Source organism: Brassica napus, chromosome C8 (assembly GCF_020379485.1).
Source record: "Brassica napus cultivar Da-Ae chromosome C8, Da-Ae, whole genome shotgun sequence".
NCBI lineage: Eukaryota > Viridiplantae > Streptophyta > Magnoliopsida > Brassicales > Brassicaceae > Brassica > Brassica napus.
This window is the reverse complement of record NC_063451.1, coordinates 27,260,651-27,285,291: the sequence shown is the minus strand read 5'-3', so window position 1 is coordinate 27,285,291 and position 24,641 is coordinate 27,260,651. Positions and strand designations below refer to the sequence as shown.

General features: G+C 34.2%; 2 protein-coding genes and 1 pseudogene across 2 annotated transcripts; 2 read left to right on the top strand and 1 right to left on the bottom strand.

The window, feature by feature from the left end:
• Positions 1–9,103: 9,103 nt before the first annotated feature.
• Positions 9,104–10,151, bottom strand: LOC106360183 (ethylene-responsive transcription factor ERF027-like). The gene has a single exon (XM_013799772.3). The coding sequence runs from the start codon at positions 9,862–9,864 to the stop codon at positions 9,292–9,294; it is 573 nt and encodes a 190-aa protein (XP_013655226.2). The 5' UTR covers positions 9,865–10,151; the 3' UTR covers positions 9,104–9,291.
• A 4,750-nt stretch (positions 10,152–14,901) lies between these two features.
• On the top strand, positions 14,902–17,620 carry LOC106362039 (annotated as a pseudogene).
• A 1,468-nt stretch (positions 17,621–19,088) lies between these two features.
• LOC106362038 (pentatricopeptide repeat-containing protein At1g12620-like) lies at positions 19,089–21,668 on the top strand. Its single transcript, XM_013801854.3, has 2 exons — positions 19,089–19,414; positions 19,531–21,668. Exon 2 carries the CDS (start codon positions 19,572–19,574, stop codon positions 21,396–21,398), a length of 1,827 nt encoding a protein of 608 aa, XP_013657308.1. The 5' UTR covers positions 19,089–19,414; positions 19,531–19,571; the 3' UTR covers positions 21,399–21,668.
• The last annotated feature ends 2,973 nt before the right edge of the window (positions 21,669–24,641 follow it).

Genomic DNA, 24,641 nt, shown 5'->3' with positions numbered 1-24,641 from the left:
TTGTTTTCTCCCCTAGAACTGGGAATACATTTTCGTCAAAATGACAATCAGCAAAACGTGCTGTAAAGACGTCACCAGTCTGTGGTTCTAGGTATCTTATAATTGATGGAGAATCACAACCAACATATATTCCCAACCTTCTTTGTGGTCCCATCTTTGTTCGTTGTGGTGGTGCTACAGGCACATATACCGCACAACCAAAGATTCTAAAGTGGGAAATGTTTGGTTCTCGACCAAACGCTAACTGTAGTGGGGAATACTTATGGTATGCACTCGGTCTGATCCGAATGAGTGCTTCTGCATGCAAAATGGCATGTCCCCATACAGAGGTTGGAAGTTTTGATCTCATGATCAATGGTCTTGCAATCAATTGCAGACGCTTAATTAAAGATTCAGCCAAACCATTTTGCGTATGAACATGAGCAACCGAATGTTCAACTTCAATTCCCATTACCATACAATAGTCATTGAATGCTTGGGATGTGAATTCACCAGCGTTGTCTAGTCTAACTCTTTTAATAGTATAATCAGGAAACTGTGCTCGCAGTTTGATTATCTGAGTTAGAAATCTCGCAAATGCCACATTTCGAGATGATAATAGACAAACGTGTGACCATCTACTGGATGCGTCAATTAATACCATAAAATAGTGGAATGGTCCACATGGTGGATGTATCGGTCCACATATATCACCTTGAATTCTTTCAAGGAACTTTGGTGATTCTTTATCGATTTTGGTTGGCGATGGCCTTACGATCAATTTTCCTAGAGAACATGCAACACATGTCATTTTATTCCCTTGAGAAATCTCCTGGATTTTCAATGGATGACCATGTGAACTTTCTATGATTTTACGCATCATTGTAGTGCCTGGGTGGCCAAGGCGATCATGCCATAACGTGAACTCTTCTGGGTTCCGTTTTACTACAAGATTTGATTCGATCTCATCGATATAAGTATGATGTAATCCCGAAGGAAGTTCTGGAAACTTTTCCAATATGTGTTTTCTGCCACATTTTTCAGAAATTACATACATGTATTTCTTTCCATCCTCAGTTGCAGACTGAGTATCATATCCGTGAAGATATATGTCTTTAAAACTCAACAAATTCCTTTTAGAACTCGGAGAATATAAAGCATTATTTATGGAAAATTTTGTTCCATTCGGCAAAGTAAAGTTTGCTTTACCAGTTCCTTCAATCACGTCTGCAGGACCTGATATTGTATTGACGACAATTCTTGTCGGTTTTATATCAGAGAAATATCTCTTTTGTCTCAGAATAGTGTGCGTTGTTCCACTATCTGGTATGCATATTTCACGAATCCGTTTCTTGGATTTTGCTCCATTAGTATTTTGATCCATTTCTGAAATTATCATAAACATTAAATAAAAGTGAAACGTGAAATTTATTCATTGATTATATAAAGAAAACACACAATAATTATACATATATTGTTGTTAAAACAACATTATTCTTTAAAAACATAATTATTATACATTACAAATGAGGACTATTCAGCAGTCTTATTAGAAACATTTCCGTACTCTTCAAGAGTATTCTAGTCCAGCTCATTTGCGAAATCAGAGGATTCAAGGTATGAGGTCCCTTCAACGTTTTCCGTGAGGTTCACCTCTTTAGCCTTTCCTTTTATGGATTCTTGATATAACTTGCACAAATGTGGGGGAGTACGACAGGTACGGGACCAATGTCCTTTACATCCACATCTGTAACATACAGTCTCACTTTTCTTTGTGGTATCCTCTTCGGTTTCTTTGCCTTTATGAGGTTGTTCAGATCTAACCCATTTGTTAGATCTAATACTTTTAGGATAGTAAGGCTTTCCACGTTTGTTGTTGAAACGCCGACCACGACCTCGGTTGGTATGGTTTCTCCTTCCCGAATATTCTACCGCCGTAGCATTCACTTCGGGAAATGCCTTGGCTCCCGTAGGTCGGGAATTATGGTTTTTGATTAGTAACTCATCGTTCTTTTCAGCCAACATGAGTGTTACCATCAATTCAGAAAATTTGGTGTACCCACATTTTCTGTAAATTCGGGATAAGACGTTGTGTTCTTTGTGGAAAGTATTGTATGTCTTGTCAAGCATTTCTGCTTCGGTGACAGGGTTACCACAATATTTTAATTGTGCAACTATCCTCAAGATAGTGGAATTGTAATCTCTAACCCTTTGGAAATCCTGAAACCTCAGGGTTTTCCACTCTTCAAGAGCGTGAGGGAGATTGATTTCCTTTTGATTATCGAATCTGTCTTTCAAGGCTTGCCATAGTACGGCTGGGTCCTCAACGTCTCCATAGTCGTGAGTTAGATTCTCATCTAAATGCTTCTTCAGGAAGATTATCGCTTCGGCTATATGCTCGGGTGGCGATTTGTTACCGACTTTTATCGCTTCGGTTATTTTTTTATTACAAGATAAGGTTTCACATTTGTGACCCATCTAACATAATTTTCGCCGGTTATTTTCAGAGCCGGGAACTGGAGTTTCTCGACGTTTGCCATTTGTATTTCTAAAACACAAAATAATAATTTTATTAGAACTTCATAATTTAAAAACCGTTTACATTAATCATACAAGCAATTACAAGGAGAAGCGATGTAAATAAAATTAAACCGATATTCATCTTAAATTCACTCGGAGTAAATTCTCTAACGAATAAACCATAAATAGAAACACAAATAAAAATGGCACATAAAAACAAAAGTGCGCGAATCATCTTTCTTGAAATGAAAAATCGTAGGAGAGCGATTTGAAATTTTTGAGAGAAGATGAAATGTTTTGGATGATGAAATGGAGTGAAAATGAGTTGTATTTATAGATGAAAATCACTGTTCATGACCGTTGGAGAAAGGGGAAATTTTTGAAAAAATTTCTTTGTGACCGTTGGGTTAAATCGAGTGCACCAAAAATTAGTCTGAAAATATCGTATTAAACGGTCAATCAAATCTATAAAATTTCATAAAAGTGAAAAATTATGACAATGAAATATTTATGTTATATGACAACAAATCATGCGACGGCTCAGCCGATCAATGCAGAATAATAAATAAATTATACGGCGGCTCGGCCGACCAATTAATAATAAACATAATATAAGGCGGCTCAGCCGACCAATAAATAATAAACAGGATATAAGGCGGCTCGGCCGACCAATAAATAATAAACAGGATATAAGGCGGCTCGGCCAACCAATAAATAAATTAAATTACTAGTAAATAATATAGGCGGTATTCCGGCCATTATAACATGATATAAATAATAGTAGATGCGGTATACCGACCATTATAACAGGGTATAAATGATACAAATAAATTTTACCGAATCGCAGAGTGATCGTGCTGATAACGTGTTATGAAATAACTTATAATTTATAGTATCGAGAAATTTAAATAAGAGTAGAATTTAATACCCGTAGGAAGCAAATAACACTAATATAAAGGAGAGAGTTTATTATAAGAAAGAAGAAGAAGATGTAATGGTGTACAAAAGAGTGAGATGAGTGATGGTATTTATAGTGAATAACAATACATAAAATATCAAAGATGGTGCTTGATTTGGTAAATGAGTGGGTGATCATAGTGCTTGATGAGTAGATGATCATAGTGCTTGAGTCGGTAAAAGAGCGAAGGATCATTTCAAAGTTTATCTTATAACAATTATGTGATTTTAAGATACAATATTAAAAAGTTGTGTAAAGCTAAAGCTATATAGAACTTAGTGACGGATATGATTAAAGAAAAACCACATGGTCACCTCTCTAATTAATATCTCTTTGTCCGTTTCAGGCAAGATTATAGTATATTGGTAATTTTGCGTCTGTGTTAAAAGTTAAAAAAACTATTTCGGACCAACATTTTGGCGTTAAATTATTAATTATCATTTTAGTGCAGTTAGTAGTAATTCGTGTTGACTATCAGATTTAAAATTTAGTATGTAGATTGTATAGATGCTTGCAAGTTGCAATTGAATTTAGAAAATCCCCTGTATTACAATTTATGTGTTGTTGTATTTATATTTTACAATATACTGTTTCTAACTTTTAAACGTAATTTGACCAAAAATACACATTTTAATCTTAATTCTAATAACATAGAACATAATTACATGAGTTGAATGTTATAAAGTGTGATACATGTTTTAAAGAATTTTCTTATTTTGTATGAAATATGTTAAAATAGTACGGATTTCTAAACCAATGAAGTATGTTGTTACGGATATAGCTATTATTTTGTTTGAAAAAATATTAATTTTAGCTCAAATATCAAAAAAAAAAAATTTATTTAGCAAGAGAGTATCACAACCTAAAGAGGTGAAAAAGCTGGTGAAAGCTTTTCACAAGAGGAAACCATGAAAGAAAACGACAAAAATGACCAAGAAAGAAAACGACAAAAGTGACCAAGAAAGAAAACATTATCATGTCCATACATATATGGCACAACCTTTACAACAAAAACATATCCAGAAAAGGAAACTCGGGACACAAAAACTTTTCAAAAAGTAACACTAGACAATATATATAATACATATATACATATATCATTGTGGAAACAAGCACCAATCAGTCAATTGATATTACATATGATGATATGAAAAAACATGTCACTAGAAGACGAATTAAGTGGAATTTAGATCGCTAGATGTATTTCCAAACGTATCTAAAACAGTGAAATAAAGATGTTGTGTAGGTAGAAAACAATGATTATGCATCTCATCTAGATTTAAGAAGAGACGATAAAATCCAAAAAATATCATGTTACTCAGCAGGTCAGGATCTCTAAGTGATATACAAGAGTGTCAATTTGGGAAGGGACCTAGTTAACACCCGTTTTTACGCTTCACCTGCAGAGAAATACAAATGTAAAAGGAATTTTGTGGTTTAATAAGAAGCATGTAAACCACATAGGTGTGGTCGAGTTGTACGCTGATTCGGAAAGGTAATAAACGTTCTAGATTCGAAATTATCATTTAAATTTATTCATCCGTGTGAATTTCTAACCAGAAAAAAATTAATAAAGCAGTTGTGGTGCACGCTAAAATAGTATTAACAAGTTATGTATGTAGAAGTCCTAAGTTCTAGCAAGCTATCATATATATTAAAACAGAAGTCACAACCTTTATTCATGTGTGATTTTTTTTTTTTTAAATGGACCTAATAAACATATTTCTAAAAAGTCATGTTACATTTAATCTCTAATCTTATCATTTAAATTTTGGGTCTATCAGAAATTTTTATTGAACCACTACAAGAAAACATCGGTATTCTGACGGACATTCCGACGGAAAATGAAATCCTCAGAATTTTCCGAGGAAACCCAAAATTTGGGTTTCCTCGGAATTTCCTCGGAATATACCGACGGAATTCCGAGGAAACATCAATCCGTCGGAATATTCCGAGGAAATTCCGACGAACTAGTGATCGATCGATGCGTTTTTGGACATATACCCATCGATCGATCACATTGTTACGCTTTGGTCCATCTTAGTGATCGATCGATGCGTTTTTGGACATAAATACATCGATCGATCCGTTTATAAAAAAACATTTGAGATTTTGAAACCCCAAACACTAGTTCCTCAGAATTTCCTCGGAATATTCCGAGGAAATTCCGAGGAACACTTGATATCCTTGATCGATCGATGGGATAATCTCATCGATCGATCACATTGTTACGCTTTGGTCCATCTTAGTGATCGATCGATGCGTTTTTGGACATAAATACATCGATCGATCCGTTTATAAAAAAACATTCGAGATTTTGAAACCCCAAACACTAGTTCCTCAGAATTTCCTCGGAATATTCCGAGGAAATTCCGAGGAACACTTGATATCCTTGATCGATCGATGGGATAATCTCATCGATCGATCACATTATTACGTTTTGGTCCATCTTAGTGATCGATCGATGCGTTTTTGGACATAAATACATCGATCGATCCGTTTATAAAAAAACATTCGAGATTTTGAAACCCCAAACACTAGTTCCTCAGAATTTCCTCGGAATATTCCGACGGAATTCTGAGGAAGAAAAGGGTTTCCTCGGAATTTCCTCGGAATATTCCGAGGAAATTCCGAGGAAATAGGGTTTTTAAACCGAAAACAACGTTTTGCGGTTTGAATAACACCTATATAACCCTTATTAAGTGTCTTACGTTCATTATGAAGTCAAAAATTTGTTCATTACCCTATAATAAACACTTTTCCGATTGTATGAACGAAATCCCCACAACATAAGAGAAACACTTATACACTTTAATGAACGGTAAAGGGAATACTTACAATTCGTTTTGAAATTTGTTATTTCATGGTTTATGCTCATCTATACAAAGAATCTTCAATGGTATGCATTACAATTGTATAAGAAATGAAATACGGCAAAAAAAATTGATGTTTTGAAACCCCAAACACTAGTTCCTCGGTATTTCCTCGGAATATTCCGAGGAAATTCCGAGGAACAATATAAATTAATAGAAATACATGCACAGGATATTCTTTTTCCTCGAATTAATGAAAATATTCCGAGGAAATTCCGACGGATATTTAAGTGGCCGTCGGAATTTCCTCGGAATATTTTCATTTAACCGGGCAAACAAGCCGCCAAATATTTCGCGAAAATTGAAATTGAAAATACTGAGGGAATTCCGACGGAAAATATCCGTCAGACCCAAGGTTTTATAAACTTGAACCGCATCTTCTTCCCCATTTCTCTCTTCTTCCCCATTTCTCTCTTCTTCCTCTCCGGCGATCTCTCTCTCCTTCCGGCGTTCTCCACCTTCTCTCGCGACGATCTCTCCGGCGAATCCTTTCCATTCCTTTACAAATCATGTAAGGACCTTATCCCACTCTCTTAGGTCCTATTTGTTAGGTTTTTAAGTAGATTTGATGATTTTAGAAGTTTTTTGATAGATTTTTGTTAGGGTGATTGGGTAGGATTGTGATTTGTTGTGTAATAGGTTTAGAATTGTGATTTGGTTGTGTTGAATTGATTTAGAACTTTTTTTTATAAATTGTTTATTATTTTTGTATTTACAAAATGTTTATATAAATTCGATTTTACAAAACGTTTTTGTATATAAATTCGATTTTTGGATTTATAAAAGATGATTTCATATTTATAAAAATATTTATATTTATTAAAACTAATTTTGTATTTATAAAACATTTTTTTGATTTATAAACACTATTTTTTTATTTTTGTATTTATAAAAACTATTTTTAAATATACAAAACGTTCTTTGTATATAAATTCGTTTTTTGGATTTATAAAAGATGATTTCATATTTTAAAATTAATTTTGTATTTATAAAACATTTTTTGATTTATAAACATTATTTTATTATTTTTTGTATTTATAAATACTATTTTGTATTTATAAAAAGATGATTTCATATCTATAAAAATATTTATATTTATTAAAACTAATTTTGTATTTATAAAACATTTTTTTTATTTATAAACACTATTTTATTATTTTTTGTATTTATAAAAACTATTTGGTATTTATAAAAAGATGATTTCATATTTATAAAAATATTTATATTTATTAAAACTAATTTTGTATTTATAAAACATTTTTTTATTTATAAAAACTATTTTATTATTTTTTGTATTTTAAATATGTTTTCTATTTCAATTTTAATTCTATATTTTTGAATTTCAATTTAAAAAAATAAATTTATAATTTTTTTTTTGAATTTTGGAAATATTCCGAGGAAGTGTATCCCTCGGAATATTCCGACGACATATTCCTCGGAATATTCCGAGGAATTTCCGACGAAAAAAGTCCTCGGAATATTCCGAGGAAATTCATTTCCTCGGAATTCGGTCGGAAATTTCCGAGGAATTTCCGAGGAAAAATGAATTTCCGAGGAGTTATTTCCGAGGATTTTTTCGTCGGTATGTCGTCGGAATAGCGTTATTCCGACGACATACCGGCGATTTTTTCCCTCAGTATGCCGCTGTTTTCTTGTAGTGAACTATCAATAATTGGATTTAAACAATAGATGATCCATTGGATTTATAGATAGTATAAATTAAATAGATATAATTTAATGTTCTAATAATATACCTCCATATGTTAAATATTTAAATATTTGTCGATGTTAACTTTTAAAATTATAAAGATTTTTTTTAAATAACAAAAATTATATTATCTAACATTGATTAATCTTTACTACCTTAAACCAATGAAAACATATTTTAAACTATATAGTTTATTTTAAAAATTAAAATAAACTATTATTTAATTATTTACTCAATAATATAAATCTATGAAGCGAAAAGTTTAATTTTTAAAAAACGTTCTAAATTTGTGAAATGTTACAATATCTTTGAATATGACAATAAAAAAATATTTTACTAATCTTTATATATATAGTTACGATTTTAATAATAAAACCAAAAGTATATATATAGAAGAAGATACAAATACATGTGAAAGTTTGAAACAATTTATTCAATGAAAAAAATATACCGTAAACTTATTATGTTTTAAAAATTGATAGACACACATATATATATTATAATATATACCAATTTAGAATTGAAAACAAAATATTTATATAAAAATAAATGAAAACAAAAACCCGAACGGTTGCGCGGATCGAGATCTAGGAATAGTTAAAGTTTTCATGCGCACCCCTAATCATCCAAGGTTCAACATCAACTCTTCACCCATGTATTTAGCTCTTACGTAAAGTAACCTGATTTGCCTATCAACAATAAACCAGCCCCCAAAAAAATTAGTTAAGCCTTTGTGTTTTGATATCCTCAAATTATAAAAAGAAAACATCAACATAAATATAATTAAATTATTCTTGATACATATATAGTAATCGTGTAATACAAACGCTGTAGAAAAAGAGCACTACCATAAGGCTAATTAAGCCCTAACTAACTGATGGAAAATCCGCAACAAGCCAAACCCTAATTCCACAATATATATAACACCTTTTAATATGAGAAGTTTGCACCTTGAAACCTAATCTTGCAGAACCTACATTAGTTTTTTTTTTTTTTTTTTTTTACATCAAAAAAAAAAAAAAAAAAAAAAAAAACTAATGTCGGTAACTAAGAACATGTACAATATGACCGACAAGAACACCTTTTATTAAACATATTAAAAAAACAAAATTGGTCATACATATAATTTAAAATTTTATGATCTATACTATATATCACATAAGTGTGACATATTTAACACGCACACACAACAAGAAGAACAAGACCGATGATTACGAATACGTACGTGGATATAACACAAAATAACCTATCAGTTATCCGTTGCCCCACAAGTCCTCATCATTGAAATTCTCCGGAGAGTCATCCGACGGACGAGAACCTATCCATGACGGTGGCGCAACCATCATCCCTTCCGCCATATCAGCCAGAAAATTAGGCATATTCAACAGTTCTTCTTCGTCCATAAAATCTGTCACACACCGTGACGAAGAAGACGCCATCATGTCATCATGTACGTGGAAATCACTTGATCTTGACTTTGAGAAACTACTACTCTTTTTTTTTGCATTTTCCTCTTCCTCCTCCTCACACCCTTTCATGGAGGCGGCCGCGGCCGCAGCGCTTCGAATATCCGCTGCGGATGTTGACAAGGGAACCGGGTATGACCCGACGGATCCTGGGAAGTTCAAGAGGGCTTCTCGGCCTTTGAGAGCTATAGCAGCCACGTCGTAGGCAGCAGCTGCCATCTCTGCCGTGGGGTAAGTTCCGAGCCAGATTCGAGTGGTCTTCTTCGGCTCGCGGATCTCGCACACCCATTTCCCGCTCCGGCACCGGATGCCTCGGTATACTGGATCTTTTTTCCGGCTAGCTAAGCCGTTAGTAGCCATTGAGTATATATTAACAACTATATATGAGTAGGAGGAGTAGTAGTATAGTGAGTAGCAAGAGAAGAAAAAGGGTTTCACACGTGGCCAAACCAGAGGTATTTATATTCACTCGCTCTGTGGTGGCAAATTAATCAAAGGAGAAGAAGAATTTTTGAGGTAAGAGGGCCATTTGGTAGGATCTTGTATTGGTGCCAACAGCCACATATATATAGATAAATAAGTAAGCAGTGTGAGAGATTAATGTTTAAATAAGAAAGGATTATTTAGCTGATATTTTGTCTACACTCAGCACAGCTAGTGTTATTCTCTCTAGCACGTTCTCACTAGCTGTCGTCGAAAGTGGCTTGGCTTTTGTTGTGATTATTCTCGTAACAGTAATTGAGAAAAAATGAGCTATAGTTTTTCCTGCACAGATTATCATGTTTATTCAATAGTTCTTATTTGAATCAAAATTCTACAATCCCCTAGAGTTTTTTTACGGCAATTCTCTCAAATAACTTTTTTTTTAGTTTTTGTCACAAAAATAACTTTCAAACAGAAAAATAACCAAAAATAGTCCATATTATTTTGAAATTTTGAATATTTTATTATTTTTTGAAATCTGAAACCATATAATCAAAATATTCACCTCTTAAATCTAAATATTAAGTTAGTTAATCCCATGTTCTAAAAATCGGCCGCCTAGTCGTCTAGGCAGCCGCCTGGGCGCTACGCGTCACTCTTCCGCCCCGATTTATGCCAAATCGGTTTAAAAAATCGGATATCCGATTTTCTCCACCTAGACCGCCTAAATGACCGTCTAGCCGCCTAGACGCACTACAAGAAAACAGCAAGGATACTGAGGGAAAAAATCATCGGAATTTCGTCGGAATAACGTTATTCCGACGACATACCGACGAAACAAGTCCTCGAAAATAATTCCTCGGAATTTCTTCTTTCCTCGGAAATCCCTCGGAATTTTCCGACGGAATTCTGAGGAAACAAATTTCCGAGGAAATTCCGAGGATCACTAGTTTGTCGGAAATCTCCTCGGAATATACCGAGGGAGAACTTCGTCGGGATATTTCCTCGGAAGTTCATCGATCGATGCGTTTTTGGACATATATCCATCGATCGATCCGTTTATAAAGAAACGTTCGGAATATACCGAGGGACATCTTCCTCGGAATATTCCGAGGAACATGTCCCTCGGTATATTCCGAGGAACATGTCCCTCGGTATATTCCGAGGAAAGGTGTCCCTCGGTATATTCCGAGGAAGATGTCCCTCGGTATATTCCAAACGTTTTTTATAAACAGATCGATCGATGGATATATGTCCAAAAACGCATCGATCGATCGAGTAAAAAATATAATTAATTTCCTCAGAATGTAAAAAATATTAATTTTTTTAAAAAAATAAATTTTTTGAAATTTAAATTCGAAAATATAAAATTGAAATCATATTAATTAATATTCAAAGTTTCACAAATAAAAATAAAACATTCCGAGTTTTTGGAAAAAAAAAAACTACGTGTCTGGCACGTCCGGGAACACCTCGTTCGGGTACATCCTCTGCATCATCTCCATCATTTGCTGATTCAGCCTCCTCTGTGCCTCATATCCCGCCTGTTGAGCCGCCATCTGGGTCTCCAACAAAGATATGCGATCATCCATGTCCTTCAAGGATGCTGTCGAGGCCGGGTCTGATCATCATGAGACCTGTAAATTAAAAAAATATATTTAATAAATACAGAAATATATAAATTATTTTTATTTTTTAAAAAAATCCCAAATAATTTAATAACAAAAAAAAGATTTATAAATATTAAAAATATTTAATAAATATATAAAAATAGTTCTAATAAACAAAAAAATAGTTTTAATAAATAAAAAATAGTTTAATAAACAAAAAATAGTTTTAATAAATAAAAAATAGTTTAATATTTTTAAATCCCAAATAATAGTTTTTAATCACAAAAAAAGTTTTATAGATATTAAAAAAGATTTTGTAAAATCCAAAAAATCGAATTTATATACAAAAAAGATTTTGTAAAATCCAAAAAATTGAATTTATATAGAAAAATCATTTTGTAAAATACAAAAATCGATTTTATATACAAAAATCGATTTTATAAATACAAAAAAAATAAAAAAATTATAAAAAAATTCTAAATCAATTCAACAAAACAAATTAGTCAACCAAATCACAATTCTAGCTAAACCTATTATACAACCAAATCACAATCCTAACCAATCACCCTAACAAAAATCTATCAAAACTAAACAAAAACCTAACAAATAGAACCTAAGAGAGTGGAATAGGGTCCTTACATGATTTGTGTAAGAGAAGGGGGAGATCGCCGGAGATATCGTCGGATTTCAGGGGGAAATCGCCGGAGAGAAGAGAGGAGTCGCGCAGAGGAAGAAGAGAGAAATGGGGAAGAAGAAGGGGCTCGTGGTTATAAAACCTAGGGTCTGACAGACATTATCCGTCGGAATTCCGTCGGAATTCTAATTTCAATTTTCGCGAAATATTTACCCGGTAAAATGAAAATATTCCGAGGAAATACCGAGGAACTAGTGTTTGGGGTTTCAAAACAACAATTTTTTTTGCCGTATTTCATTTCTTATACAATTGTAATGCATACCATTGAGGATTCTTTGTATAGATGAGCATAAACCATGAAATAACAAATTTCAAAACTAATTGAAAGTATTCCCTTTACCGTTCATTAAAAGGTACAAGTGTTTCTCTTATGTTGTGGGATTTCGTTCATACAATCGGAAAAGTGTTAATTATACGGTAAGGAACAAATTTTTGACTTCATAATGAACGTAAGACACTTAATAAGGGTTATATAGGTGTTATTCAAACCGCAAAACGTTGTTTTCGGTTTAAAAACCCTATTTCCTCGGATTATTCCGAGGGAATTCCGAGGAAACCCTTTTCTTCCTCGGAATTCCGTCGGAATATTCCGAGGAAATTCCGAGGAACTAGTGTTTGGGGTTTCAATACGTCAATTTTTTTTAAACGGATCGATCGATTGATATATGTACCAAAACGCATCGATCGATAGAGTATATCAGGTGTTCCTCGGAATTCCCTCGGAATATTCCGAGGCTTTTCCGAGGAAACAGGGTTTGGGGTAACAATGTGATCGATCGAGAACAAAATCTCGTACGTTTTTTTATAAACGGATCGATCGATGTATATATATCCAAAAACGCATCGATCGATCACTAAGATGGACCAAAGCGTAACAATGTGATCGATCGATTAGATTATCCCATCGATGGATCGAACAAAATCTCGGGAGCCTTTTTTTAAACGCATCGATCGATCCGTATTTGTCAAAAATGCATCGATCGATGCGTGTGCGGGAAACAGAATTATAAGGCAAAAGACCCAAAGATGCAGGAACATCTGGAGCAGGAGACGAGGAGTAGGAGCTATCACCGGCCAGTATTGCCATTTGATTTCCGACCGCGCTATTTTATTTTCTTTTCTATTCTAACGTTTTATGGTCTTATTTTCTGTTGTCACACCAGGGACGGTGTAAACTAAGTCTTGGGGAGGGTACTTGTCATAGTTCCATTTAGGAATCTGCCATAACTTTTTCGGTTAATTTTGAACTTTTTTTTTTTTTTTTTTCTTAATTATGAGTTCGTGTTTCTTTTACATGGTTTCTTCGTTTTATTTGGTTGTGTTTTGAGTAGTTTTTAATTCGTATTCAGTTTTGCCTTGCTAGATAAACCAAATAACTAATATCTGAGTACCATTCTTTCAGCTATCAACTGCAGGCTGTGAAACATGGAAAAGCCACAAACATTGATCAACCAACAACATCCATGCTTTTAAGAATGTTCAAAGGATTCAAACTGACTGACCACTCAATCTACTCAAATTTTCTCATCTTGGGGCTTGGTATACACTAGGTTCGCTAGTACTACCATGTTCATAATCAGTTTCCCCATGATGATACCAAATTTTGTAACTTCGTGTAAACCCACTCAAATATAGATGAGTCAAAACATCCCACTCTTTAATAACCTTTCTATTTTTACAATTAGAGCAAAGACATCTTAACATACCTGTTTTTGCTTCCGGTTGTCGGTGAACTAACCCTATGAATTCGGTTATACCTCGTTGGTATTCTTCCGTAAGCAATCTCGTGTTCGGATCCAAATGAGCTCGATCGATCCAAGAACGAAAATAATTTGAAGAAGACATATTTTTTATGAATCAAATTCGTGTGTAAATAGAGTAAGAGGGAGGATGAAGATATGGAGTGAATGAAGAGGAAGAGGACTGCTTGTATTTATAGTTTAAATCATGCCGACAGACCGAGGAAATTCTGACGGAATTCCGACGCCAACGGCTAGTTCGTCGGAATTTCTTCGGAATTTTGTAAAATCCCCCAACGGCTATAATATTTCCTCGGAATTCATCGGTTTTTCCGAGGAACACATTTTTCCTCGGAATTTCCTCGGAATATTCCGACGGATTTATATTTCCTCGGAATTCCGTCGGTATATTCCGAGGAAACCAAATTTTGTGTTTCCTCGGAATTTCCTCGGGATATTCCGAGGATTTCATTTTCCGTCGGAATGTCCGTCAGAATACCGCTGTTTTCTTGTAGTGACGGCCGCCTAATCTTTTTTTTTTTTTTTAATAATATTTTTATTTATTTATTTGATCTAAAATTTTATAAATATCATTTATATTCATAATTTTGATGAAAATTATACTATATTAAGTTTATATATTCTATTTGTGTGTTTTATACAATCTTAAACATGAAAATGTATTAATGTTATACACAACTAAAGATTAACATGTTTTATAACATAGTAAACAATTTAAAAATTCCTCTCCGCATAATTTCCGATTAATCCCCGATTTTCTCTTTAGGCGCTAGGCCCAACCCGACCGTCCGACTAACGCCTAGCGCGTTCCCGAACAGGCTTAATCCTAGAATATAATGTATTTTTATCTTTAATAAAATTTATTTTGGTCATTTTTCTATTTAAAAACTATTTTTTATGAAAATAAAGTAAAAAAAACTATCCTATGAAATTTCTTTTCTTTTTTTTTAATTCAAAAGAAGAGCATTATAAATGTATCGAAATATTGTTCAACTACTTGGATAATGCGTACTGAACGAATGAAGGTATATATACTAGTAAGCAGAAATGGATTCAGCTCTGAGATTAATAATTGGATTAATAAAAAAATTAGTAGATCTTCCCACCAAAAGAAAAAAGAAAAAAGAAAAAAGAAAAGAGAGCGATAGACTCTGACTGGGACAGAAGGTTAAAAGACAACCGGTTTAACTGAACCGATGGATTATACAATCATACCGGTTTCAGAAGTTAAAAAGCATTGTCGTCTGTATTATATTATCATTCATCACCAATCTGAAGAATTTTTAGGGTTTCTATTGCATCTCTGGGATTTGATTTTCCCGCGAGCTTTGGTGCCATTCACACTTTCCCTCCATGATGTATCGGCGATTTCGTCTGAAAAGCTCGATTCTTCATGGAATAGAAGCAGGAACTACACACTGATTGGATTTGAAAAGGTCTCTACTTTTTGGACAAAGACTTGATTTTTTTTCTCTCTCTCAAGCTACCCACAATAATCGCTTATGGTCTTTGTTGTTGTTGTTTGCTGTAATGTGCAGACATTGTTAGCTCAGAGCTTTCGGATTCTTCAATTGGGATCATGAAGAGATATGTTCAGACACGTCTTCTCCAAACAGGTACTCTGTTCTTGTCCGAACGAGCCTTTTCCACTCTCGGTATAGGGAAGAAAGTATCTTACAGAGAGAGGTTGAGAATTGGGGTTGTCGATATCAAGAAAGACGATGCTGTTGATCTGTTTCAATCCATGGTTCAGTCTCGTCCTCTTCCTAGCATCGTAGATTTCGGTAGACTGTTTGGTGCCGTCGCCAAGACAAGACAGGACGATCTCGTGTTGTCCCTCTGCAAGCAGATGGAGTTGCACGGGATCGCACATAACATCTACAGCCTAAGCATTGTAGTCAACTGCTTCTGCCGTCGCCGGAAACTCGGTTTTGCTTTTTCTGTGATGGGAAAGATGTTGAAACTTGGGTATGAGCCAGACACAGTCACGTTTTCAACTCTGGTAAACGGGTTATGTCTCGAAGGTGGAGTTTCAGAAGCTGTGGCATTAGTTGATAGAATGGTTGAAACGAAAGTTAGACCAAACCTCATAACACTCAGCACACTTATCAATGGACTTTGTCTGAATAGTAAAGTGTCTGAAGCTGTAGCATTGATCGATCGTATGGTGGAACATGGTTGTCAACCTGACGTATGTACCTATGGACCGGTTCTGAACAGTATTTGTAAGTCGGCGGGGAACAATAAGTTTGGCTTTGGACTTGCTAAAACACATGGAAGCAAAGGTGAAGCTTAATGTAGTCCACTACAGTATGGTCGTTGATAGTCTCTGCAAAGAAGGGAAGTATGATGATGCGCTCAGCCTTTTCAATGAAATGGAAACCAAAGGGATCAAAGCAAATGTCATCACCTACAACACTCTCATAGGCAGCTTCTGTAAAGCCGGAAGATGGGATGATGGCGCGCAGTTGTTGAGGGATATGATCACAAGGGAAATCACCCCGGACGTCATCACTTTCAGTGCTTTGATCGATTGTTTGGTGAAAGAGGGAAAAGTTAAGGAGGCTAAAGAATTGTACAGTGAGATGGTCGCAAGAGGCATAGATCCTGACACCATTACATATAACTCTTTGATAGATAGGTTGTGCATTGAAAACCGCTTAGATGAAGCCAACCAGATGATGGATCTGATGGGTAGCAAGGGATGCGAACCGAGTATCGTGACTTATGGTACTTTTATAAACGGATATTGTAAGGCTAAACGGGTTGATGATGGAATGAAACTTTTCTGTGAGATTTCTTTGAGAGGTTTGGTTGCTAATACAGTCACCTATAGCACTCTCATCCAAGGGTTTTGTCAGTCAGGTAAACTTAATGTCGCCAAAGAACTCTTCCAAGAGATGGTCTCTATGGGTGTGGCACCCAGTGTTGTGACTTCTCTGAGAGGATGGGTTGTGTGACAATGGAGAACTACAAGAAGCATTGGACATACTTGTAAATATGCAGAAGAATAAGATGGAACTTGATATTGGTATATATAGTATCATCATTCACGGGATGTGCAAAGCAAATAAGGTGGACGATGCTTGGGATCTATTCAGTAACCTCCATCTCAAAGGAGTGAAGCCTGATGTCAGAACTTATACTATAATGTTTGGAGGACTATGTAAGAAAGGCTCACTGTCTGAAGCGTACATGTTGTTCAGAAAAATGAAAGAAGATGGGATTGCGCCAAATGAGTGTACATACAACACACTGATCCGAGCTCATCTAGGAGGTAGTGGTGCAGCCACTTCAGTTGAACTCATAGAAGAAATGAAGAGGTGTGGGTTCAATGCAGATGCTTCCACCATGAAGATGGTTATTGATATGTTATCTGATAGTAGATTGAACAAAAGCTTCTTGAGTATGCTTTCTTGAGTGTTAACCTATAACAGAAAGTGGTCTTTGGTTTTTTTTAAGCCAACTTTGGTTTTTTTGAAGCCAACTTTGCTTTTTTTCCACACATGTAGACAAAGCCTGTTGTCTTCTCTTTCAGTTGGCTTTCTTTTATCATATGTTTTCTGCTTTGAATTCAAGCTGATATGTTAGTTACTATGTCTTCTGATAATAACCTACTAGTTTAAGAATTGCGCGGGATGAATGTTATATTTAAAACTAATTTTTATCTATTATTATATATTTGTATTCATTTATGCATTATGTATATAATTAAATTAGAGTAAAGACATAAATTAAACAATACATCTTGTTTATTTACAATATTTTTTTGGTAAATTAATCAAAACAATCATTTTATTTATTTTATATGATATATAACTAAATTTCAATGACATAGACATAGATATATTATATTTTAATATAAATATTTATTATTGAGAATTCATACTCATATGATAACACAAAATTTCTAATGTGCGCTTTTTTAAATGCAAATTTTAAAATTAAAATATTAAAGTTTCAATAATTTTTCAATACAAATTTATAAATTATCATATTTAAGTATTTTTCTATGTTATATAGTTTAATTTTAAACTATATTAATATATAATATGAATGTTTAGTAAATGAGACTTCATATTCATACGATTTATGGTCATTTGTATCTTGTTATTACCAAAAAAAAATTAAACCATTGATCACAAAATTTTACTGTGACACATTTAACGTTTTTAGTAATTTATAGTCGATTTAAAAATTTAAAATATAACATATAAGAAAAAAATATTTTTTTATTATATGATTAATGTGGTTTTTTAATATTTTTAATGATATAAAATTAAACAAAAAAGAGATAAGATACAAAAATTATTATCAAATATTTATTATTCATAATCATTGATTCTCATATATACGTTAATCATATTAGGCAATTCCGTAGCTTTTATTTAAGGAAAGTGCGAGAATATTCTTTTGTACACTATTTATTAATTTAATAGTTAGTTTAATAAAAAATATATTATAAGTTAAGATGGACCAACCAATTTTTCTAAAAATTCTGAATTTCATTTCCATGGTGACACGTGACTACAAAACAATGTTGTAATATTTTTCAATTAATATATAAGGGATAAGAGATGCAACATGAAAGACCGAAGACATATTAATAAATCACTTGAGCTGAACCCTGATAACAAGTGACCGAGTAAGTGTTCTTCACACGTGGCCGAAACAAGTAAGATTTACTTGTGCTAATATTTACATTCATACCTCTGTGGTGACCAAATAAGTAAAGGAGATGAATAAGTTCTGAGTTAAGAGGGCCCTTTGGATGGATTTTGTACGCTGCCATCAGGCCATATATTATAATAGTATATGATAGATGAATTAGTGTTTAAATATGAAAGGATTATTTTCGCTAATCTTTTGTCAACAACACTCATCAGCACACTATTGTTATCCTCTAGCACTGTCGCACTAGGGGTTGTCGAAAGTGGTTTGGCTTTTGTTGTGGTTATAATTCTTGTAACAATAATTGAGAGGGAAAAAAATGAAATATAGTCTTCATGCATAGATTATCTCGTGTTTATTTACTAGTTCTGATTTTTTAAGTCATATGAATCTTTTACTATTGAACCACTTGCTTGGATATGTATACTGAAAGGAATGAAAGGTCATTTTTGTTTTGGTATAATACTGATTCTAAACTAAAGCAGAAATGGAATCTCAGCCAGTAATAGACTCCGAGTGCAACAGAAGGTTACAAACAATCGGTTTTTTTCTTTTCTTTTCGAACCGGTGTATTCTATCAAGAAAACATTGTCGGTGCATCAATCCGAAGACTTTAGGTTTCTATTACATCTTTGGGTTTTGATTTGGCCACAAGTTTTCAATTCTACATGGAAATAGAAGCAGAAACCAATTTGAAAGGTCTATACTTTTTTGCAGAGACATAAAGACTTGATTTTTTTTTTTATCTCAAGGTACACACAATAATCGCTTATGGTTTTTGTTCTTTGTCAAAAAAAGTTTCTCGAATTCATTAAAAAGCTTAAATCTTTTTTTTTGTGTGTGTGTGTGAAACTGGTGTAATGTGCAGAGATTGTTAGCCGAGAGCTTTCAAATTCCTTTAATTGGATCATGAAGAGATTTGTTCAGACACGTCTTCTCCAGACAGGAACTCTGTTCTTGTCCGAACGAGCCTCTTCCACTCTCAGTAAAGGGAAGAAAGTCTCTTACAAAGAGAGGTTGAGAAGTGGGGTTGTTGATATCAAGAAAGAAGATGCTGTTGAGCTTTTCCAGTCAATGATCGTGTCTCGTCCTCTTCCCACTATCATACATTTCAGTAGATTGTTTAGTGCTCTTGCCAAGACAAGACAGTACGATCTCGTGTTGTCCCTCTGCAAGCAGATGGAGTTGCAGGGTGGCACTGTGCATAACAACTACACTCTTAACATAATGATCAACTGCTTCTGCCGTCGCCGGAAGCTCGGTTTTGCGTTTTCCGCTATGGCCAAGATGTTGAAGCTTGGGTATGAGCCTAGCACAGTCACGTTCTCGACTTTGGTAAACGGGTTATGTCTCGAAGGGAGAGTTTCTGAAGCTGTGGCGTTAGTTGATAGGATGGTGGAACCAAACCTGGTGACACTCAACACTCTTGTCAATGGACTTTGTCTGAATGGTAAAGTGTCTGAAGCTATAGCGTTAGTTGATCGGATGGTGGGAAATGGATGCCAGCCTGATCAGTTTACCTACGGTCCGATTTTGAACAGGATATGTAAGTCAGGGAACACTTCCTTGGCCTTGGATCTGCTCAGGAAGATGGAAGATAGGAAGGTCAAGCCTGAGGCAGTTACATACAATATGATTATCGATAGTCTTTGCAAAGATGGGAGCGTTGAAGATGCGCTTAATCTCTTCAATGAAATGGAAACGAAAGGGATCAAAGCAAATGTCATCACCTACAACACTCTCATAAGCAACTTCTGTAACGCCGGTAGATGGGATGAGGCTGCACAGTTGTTAAGAGATATGATCAGTAGGGGAATCACTCCCAACGTTATCACATTCAGTTCATTGATTGATATTTTTGTGAAAGAGGGAAAGCATGTTGAGGCTAAAGAATTGTACAATGAGATGGGCGCAAGAGGTATAGATCCTGATACTATTACATATAATTCTTTGATATATGGTTTGTGCATGGAGAAGCGTCTAGATGATGCCAACCAGATGTTGGATCTGATGGTTAGCAAAGGATGCAGTCCTGATAGTGTGACTTATAATATCATTATAAATGGATATTGTAAGGCTAAGCGTGTCGATGATGGTCTTAAACTCTTCCGGAAAATGTCTCTAAGAGAAGTGGTCAGTTATAACACTCTGGTGCAAGGGTTTTGTCTATCTGGAAAAATTGAGGTTGCACAAGAACTTCTCCAGGAGATGGTTTCTCGAGGTGTTGATCCTGATACTGTGACTTGTAACATTTTGGTAGATGGGTTATGTGAGAATGGTAAACTAGAGAAGGCGTTGGAAATATTTGAGGATCTGCAGAAGAGTGAGATGGAACTTGATATTGGTATATATAATATCATCATTCACGGGATGTGCAATGCAAGGAGAGTCGATGATGCTTGGGATCTATTCTCTAGCCTCCCTCTCAAAGGAGTGAGTCCTGATGTCAAAACGTATACCATAATGATTGCAGGACTGTGTAAGAAAGGCTCACTGTCTGAAGCGGATATGTTGTTTAAAAAGATGGGAGAGGAGAATGGGATTGTGCCAAATGGTTGTACATACAACACAATAATCCGAGCTCATCTAGGAGGTAGTGGTGTAGCCACGTCGGTTGAACTCATCGAAGAAATGAAGAGGTATGGGTTTGCTGCAGATGTTTCCACTATGAAGATGGTTATGGATATGTTATCAGATGGTAGATTGAACAAAAACTTTTTGGGTATGCTTTCTTGAGGTTCTGATCTTATCTAAGAGGAAAGACTTCCTTAGTGTTTTTGAGGTAGTTGGGCTAAATTAGTTGAAGCCAACTTTGTTTTTTTCCACACATGCAAACAGAGCTTACTGTATTCTCTTTCACATGGCTTTCATATGTTATTGTACCATCTCTTCTGATAGATCATAAGAGATGCAACATGGAAAGATGGAAAACATATTCACAAGTCACAACTGTATTAACATGTTTATTACTCTCTCCATTTTATTTTAATTTTCATTCTACGTTTATGTACACATATTATGAAAACATATGATTTTGTATATTTCCAAAATAAAAACACAATTATCTATACACATAATCATATTTCAACTAATGTAAATTAATAAATTTTGCATTGAAACTCTAAAACGACACTTATTTTGAAACGATAATTTTTTTCTACAACGACAATTAAATCGAAACGAAGGGAATAGTGTTTACTTTTTACTTCAATTTGTGTTGTGCTGAATTTAAAATTTACAATGTCAGACGCCATAAAAATATAAATTTAGAATTGAGTATGTTGCGAACTCATCATGGACTCTGAAAACTACTTAGAATTTTTTTAAACGTTCATTGAACTATTTGTAACCGCAACAAAACGTATATCGTTTGATCTCTTAATAATACCTTTAGATATTTTATAAAGTGATATTTTTTTTTTGAATATATGTTAAATTTATTCAAAAGAAAATAGTTTTTTTACATCAAGTGCATCATTTTTTTTTATTTTTTTTTAAGTTGGCACACGTATTTTCAATATTGTTTATAAAAAACTCAAAGGAAAATCATCAAGTGACAAACCACCGGGATAAGCTTCCAGCATAGTTTTGATCTCCCAATTGTTGAATAGAGCAGCATCGGTGAACCTTACGTGACGATCCAAGAGTTTTCCAAGTTCCCTTGTTGGAGTGGCTATTGCACCATGTCTTTTTTCGTTTCTTTCTCTCCAAATTGAGTGAATGGCGGCTTGAAGTGCATAACGAGAGGAAGTTCGTGAGAAAATCACCGCTGTTATCCATGATTAAAAAACATGTTTAATTGTAGTAAGTTTGGTAAAATATTAATACACGGGATATACATATAATTGACTATTAGAAATGTTAACGTCAATATTGCTTTAAAGACAAATCCTAAGAGAGAAATAAATGATGAGTGAAGTGGCCACGCGCATGTGACACTCACGAGACAGTATGAAAGTCTTTATTTTGTATTGGCCTCAGTGGCCTACATGTCTTCTTGTCTGTAAGTTTTACGTATGGGTATGGCTAGGGATGTTAACAATGGGTTTTTACCCATAGGGTACCCTAAACCCGGTTGGAATTTAAAAACCAAAACCCGTATATTCAGTTTTCAAAATTCGCGGGTTTATTTTGGGCGGGTCTTGATTTATAAATTACCCGTTCGGGTTTTACCCTATCGGGTTTCGGGTACCCTATGGGTTTTTAAATATATATATATTTATAATTGAAAGGACGACTTTTACCCTAATTTTTAAGGATTTAAATGATTGAAATCAAAAATTAGATGTATAAATCAAAACATACAATGCCCACTATTAAATTTTGCACTCTCTATAACTTATTTATTTACTTACATTATGGATATAGTATAAATTTGCAAATTGAAAATTATGAATGATGAAAATTTTATTTGTTACTTTATACAGAAAATAAATTTGATAATTGAAAATTAATCAAATTTAATACAAAACATGATTAAAATTAAATATTCAATACATATAAATTTAAGTTAAAACTATAAAACTTTAACTAAAAAACCACAAAACTCAAAAAAGAGTTTTTTCGGGTACCCGTGGGTAACCCTAAAGTTCTAGGGTTTTTCGCGAGTTACCCTAATAGTACCGGGTTCTTTTCGGGTTTTATAGTTTAGGGTATTTTCTGGGCGGGTTTAGTTTGGGTTCGGGCCGGGCCGGGTTTTTTTGCCCATGACAACATCCCTAGGTATGGCTATTGTTTACATATTTATTTCAACATTTGTGTAATACTATAAACATTCATCATTGTCACTATCTTCTATTAATTACTACAATCTACTATTAGTAAGCATACAAGTTTTGAATGAGTTCCTATAGTTAATTAGAAATCAGAATACATTGCAAAAAGTTACATGCCCTATACGCTTGTATTGCGAAACTTACATGCCCTATGACGAGGTAATATGGATTATCATGAATTTTAACTGGTGTTTACTCTATAAACACACAAGTAATGTTTACTCTATAAACACACAAGTAAATAAGCTTATTTCACAATTCACATTATATGAAATCCACATATCTTGAAGTATTTCGAGTGATAAAATAAAGGGTAAATTTTTTAAAAAAATAAAGGGTAGAAAATTAATTGGCACATTTTATGCGCAATTACTAACATAGTACGAGGAAATAGTTCCCACGGGAATCCCACGTGTTACTCGCAGCTAATCTACTTAATATGGAAAAGAGTAACGTGTTTCATATCCGCAAAACAAATGTAGAAATAACATTACTACCAATTAGATATTTCATATTTGGACCAGACTTCGAGATTTTAATAACAAGTTAAAAGTTAAAACCAATAAAAGCGAAGTAGTTCTGTTTGACCAGCGATTCCAAGAATGTATCGTCATTCAGTCTTGGAAAAACGACAATAATCAAATAATTTAGTGTTTATTGTCTTGGCATTCAGCTCTGAGAAAACTAAATTACTAGTTTTTATCAATACCTTGATAGTCAAATTTATCAGCTAATATATACACGTTTTAATAGTTTTGAATTCAATTCTCAAATCCAGCAGGTGATCCCCGATGGTATCAAAACGATTAACAATATAACATTTGCGTGATCCACTGGCTGTTGTAGCATGTATAGTATATATCGGCTTAACCCACACATTCTGCATCTTTTAATCTTTGGCTTCAATAAAAATTCATAACATCATGCCTCGCAGCATTTGGCATCTAATAGACCCGATATCACTACAAGAAAACATCAAGGATTCGGAGGGAAAAAATCGTCGGAATTTCGTCGGAATATCGTTATTCCGACGAAATTCCGACGAAACACGTCGTCGGAAATAATTCCTCGGAATTTCTTTTTTCCTCTGAAATCCCTCGGAATTTTCCGACGGAATTCCGAGAAAATAAATTTCCGAAGAAATTCCGAGGATCCCTTGTTTGTCGGAAAAGTCCTCGGAATATACCGAGGTAGAACTTCGTCG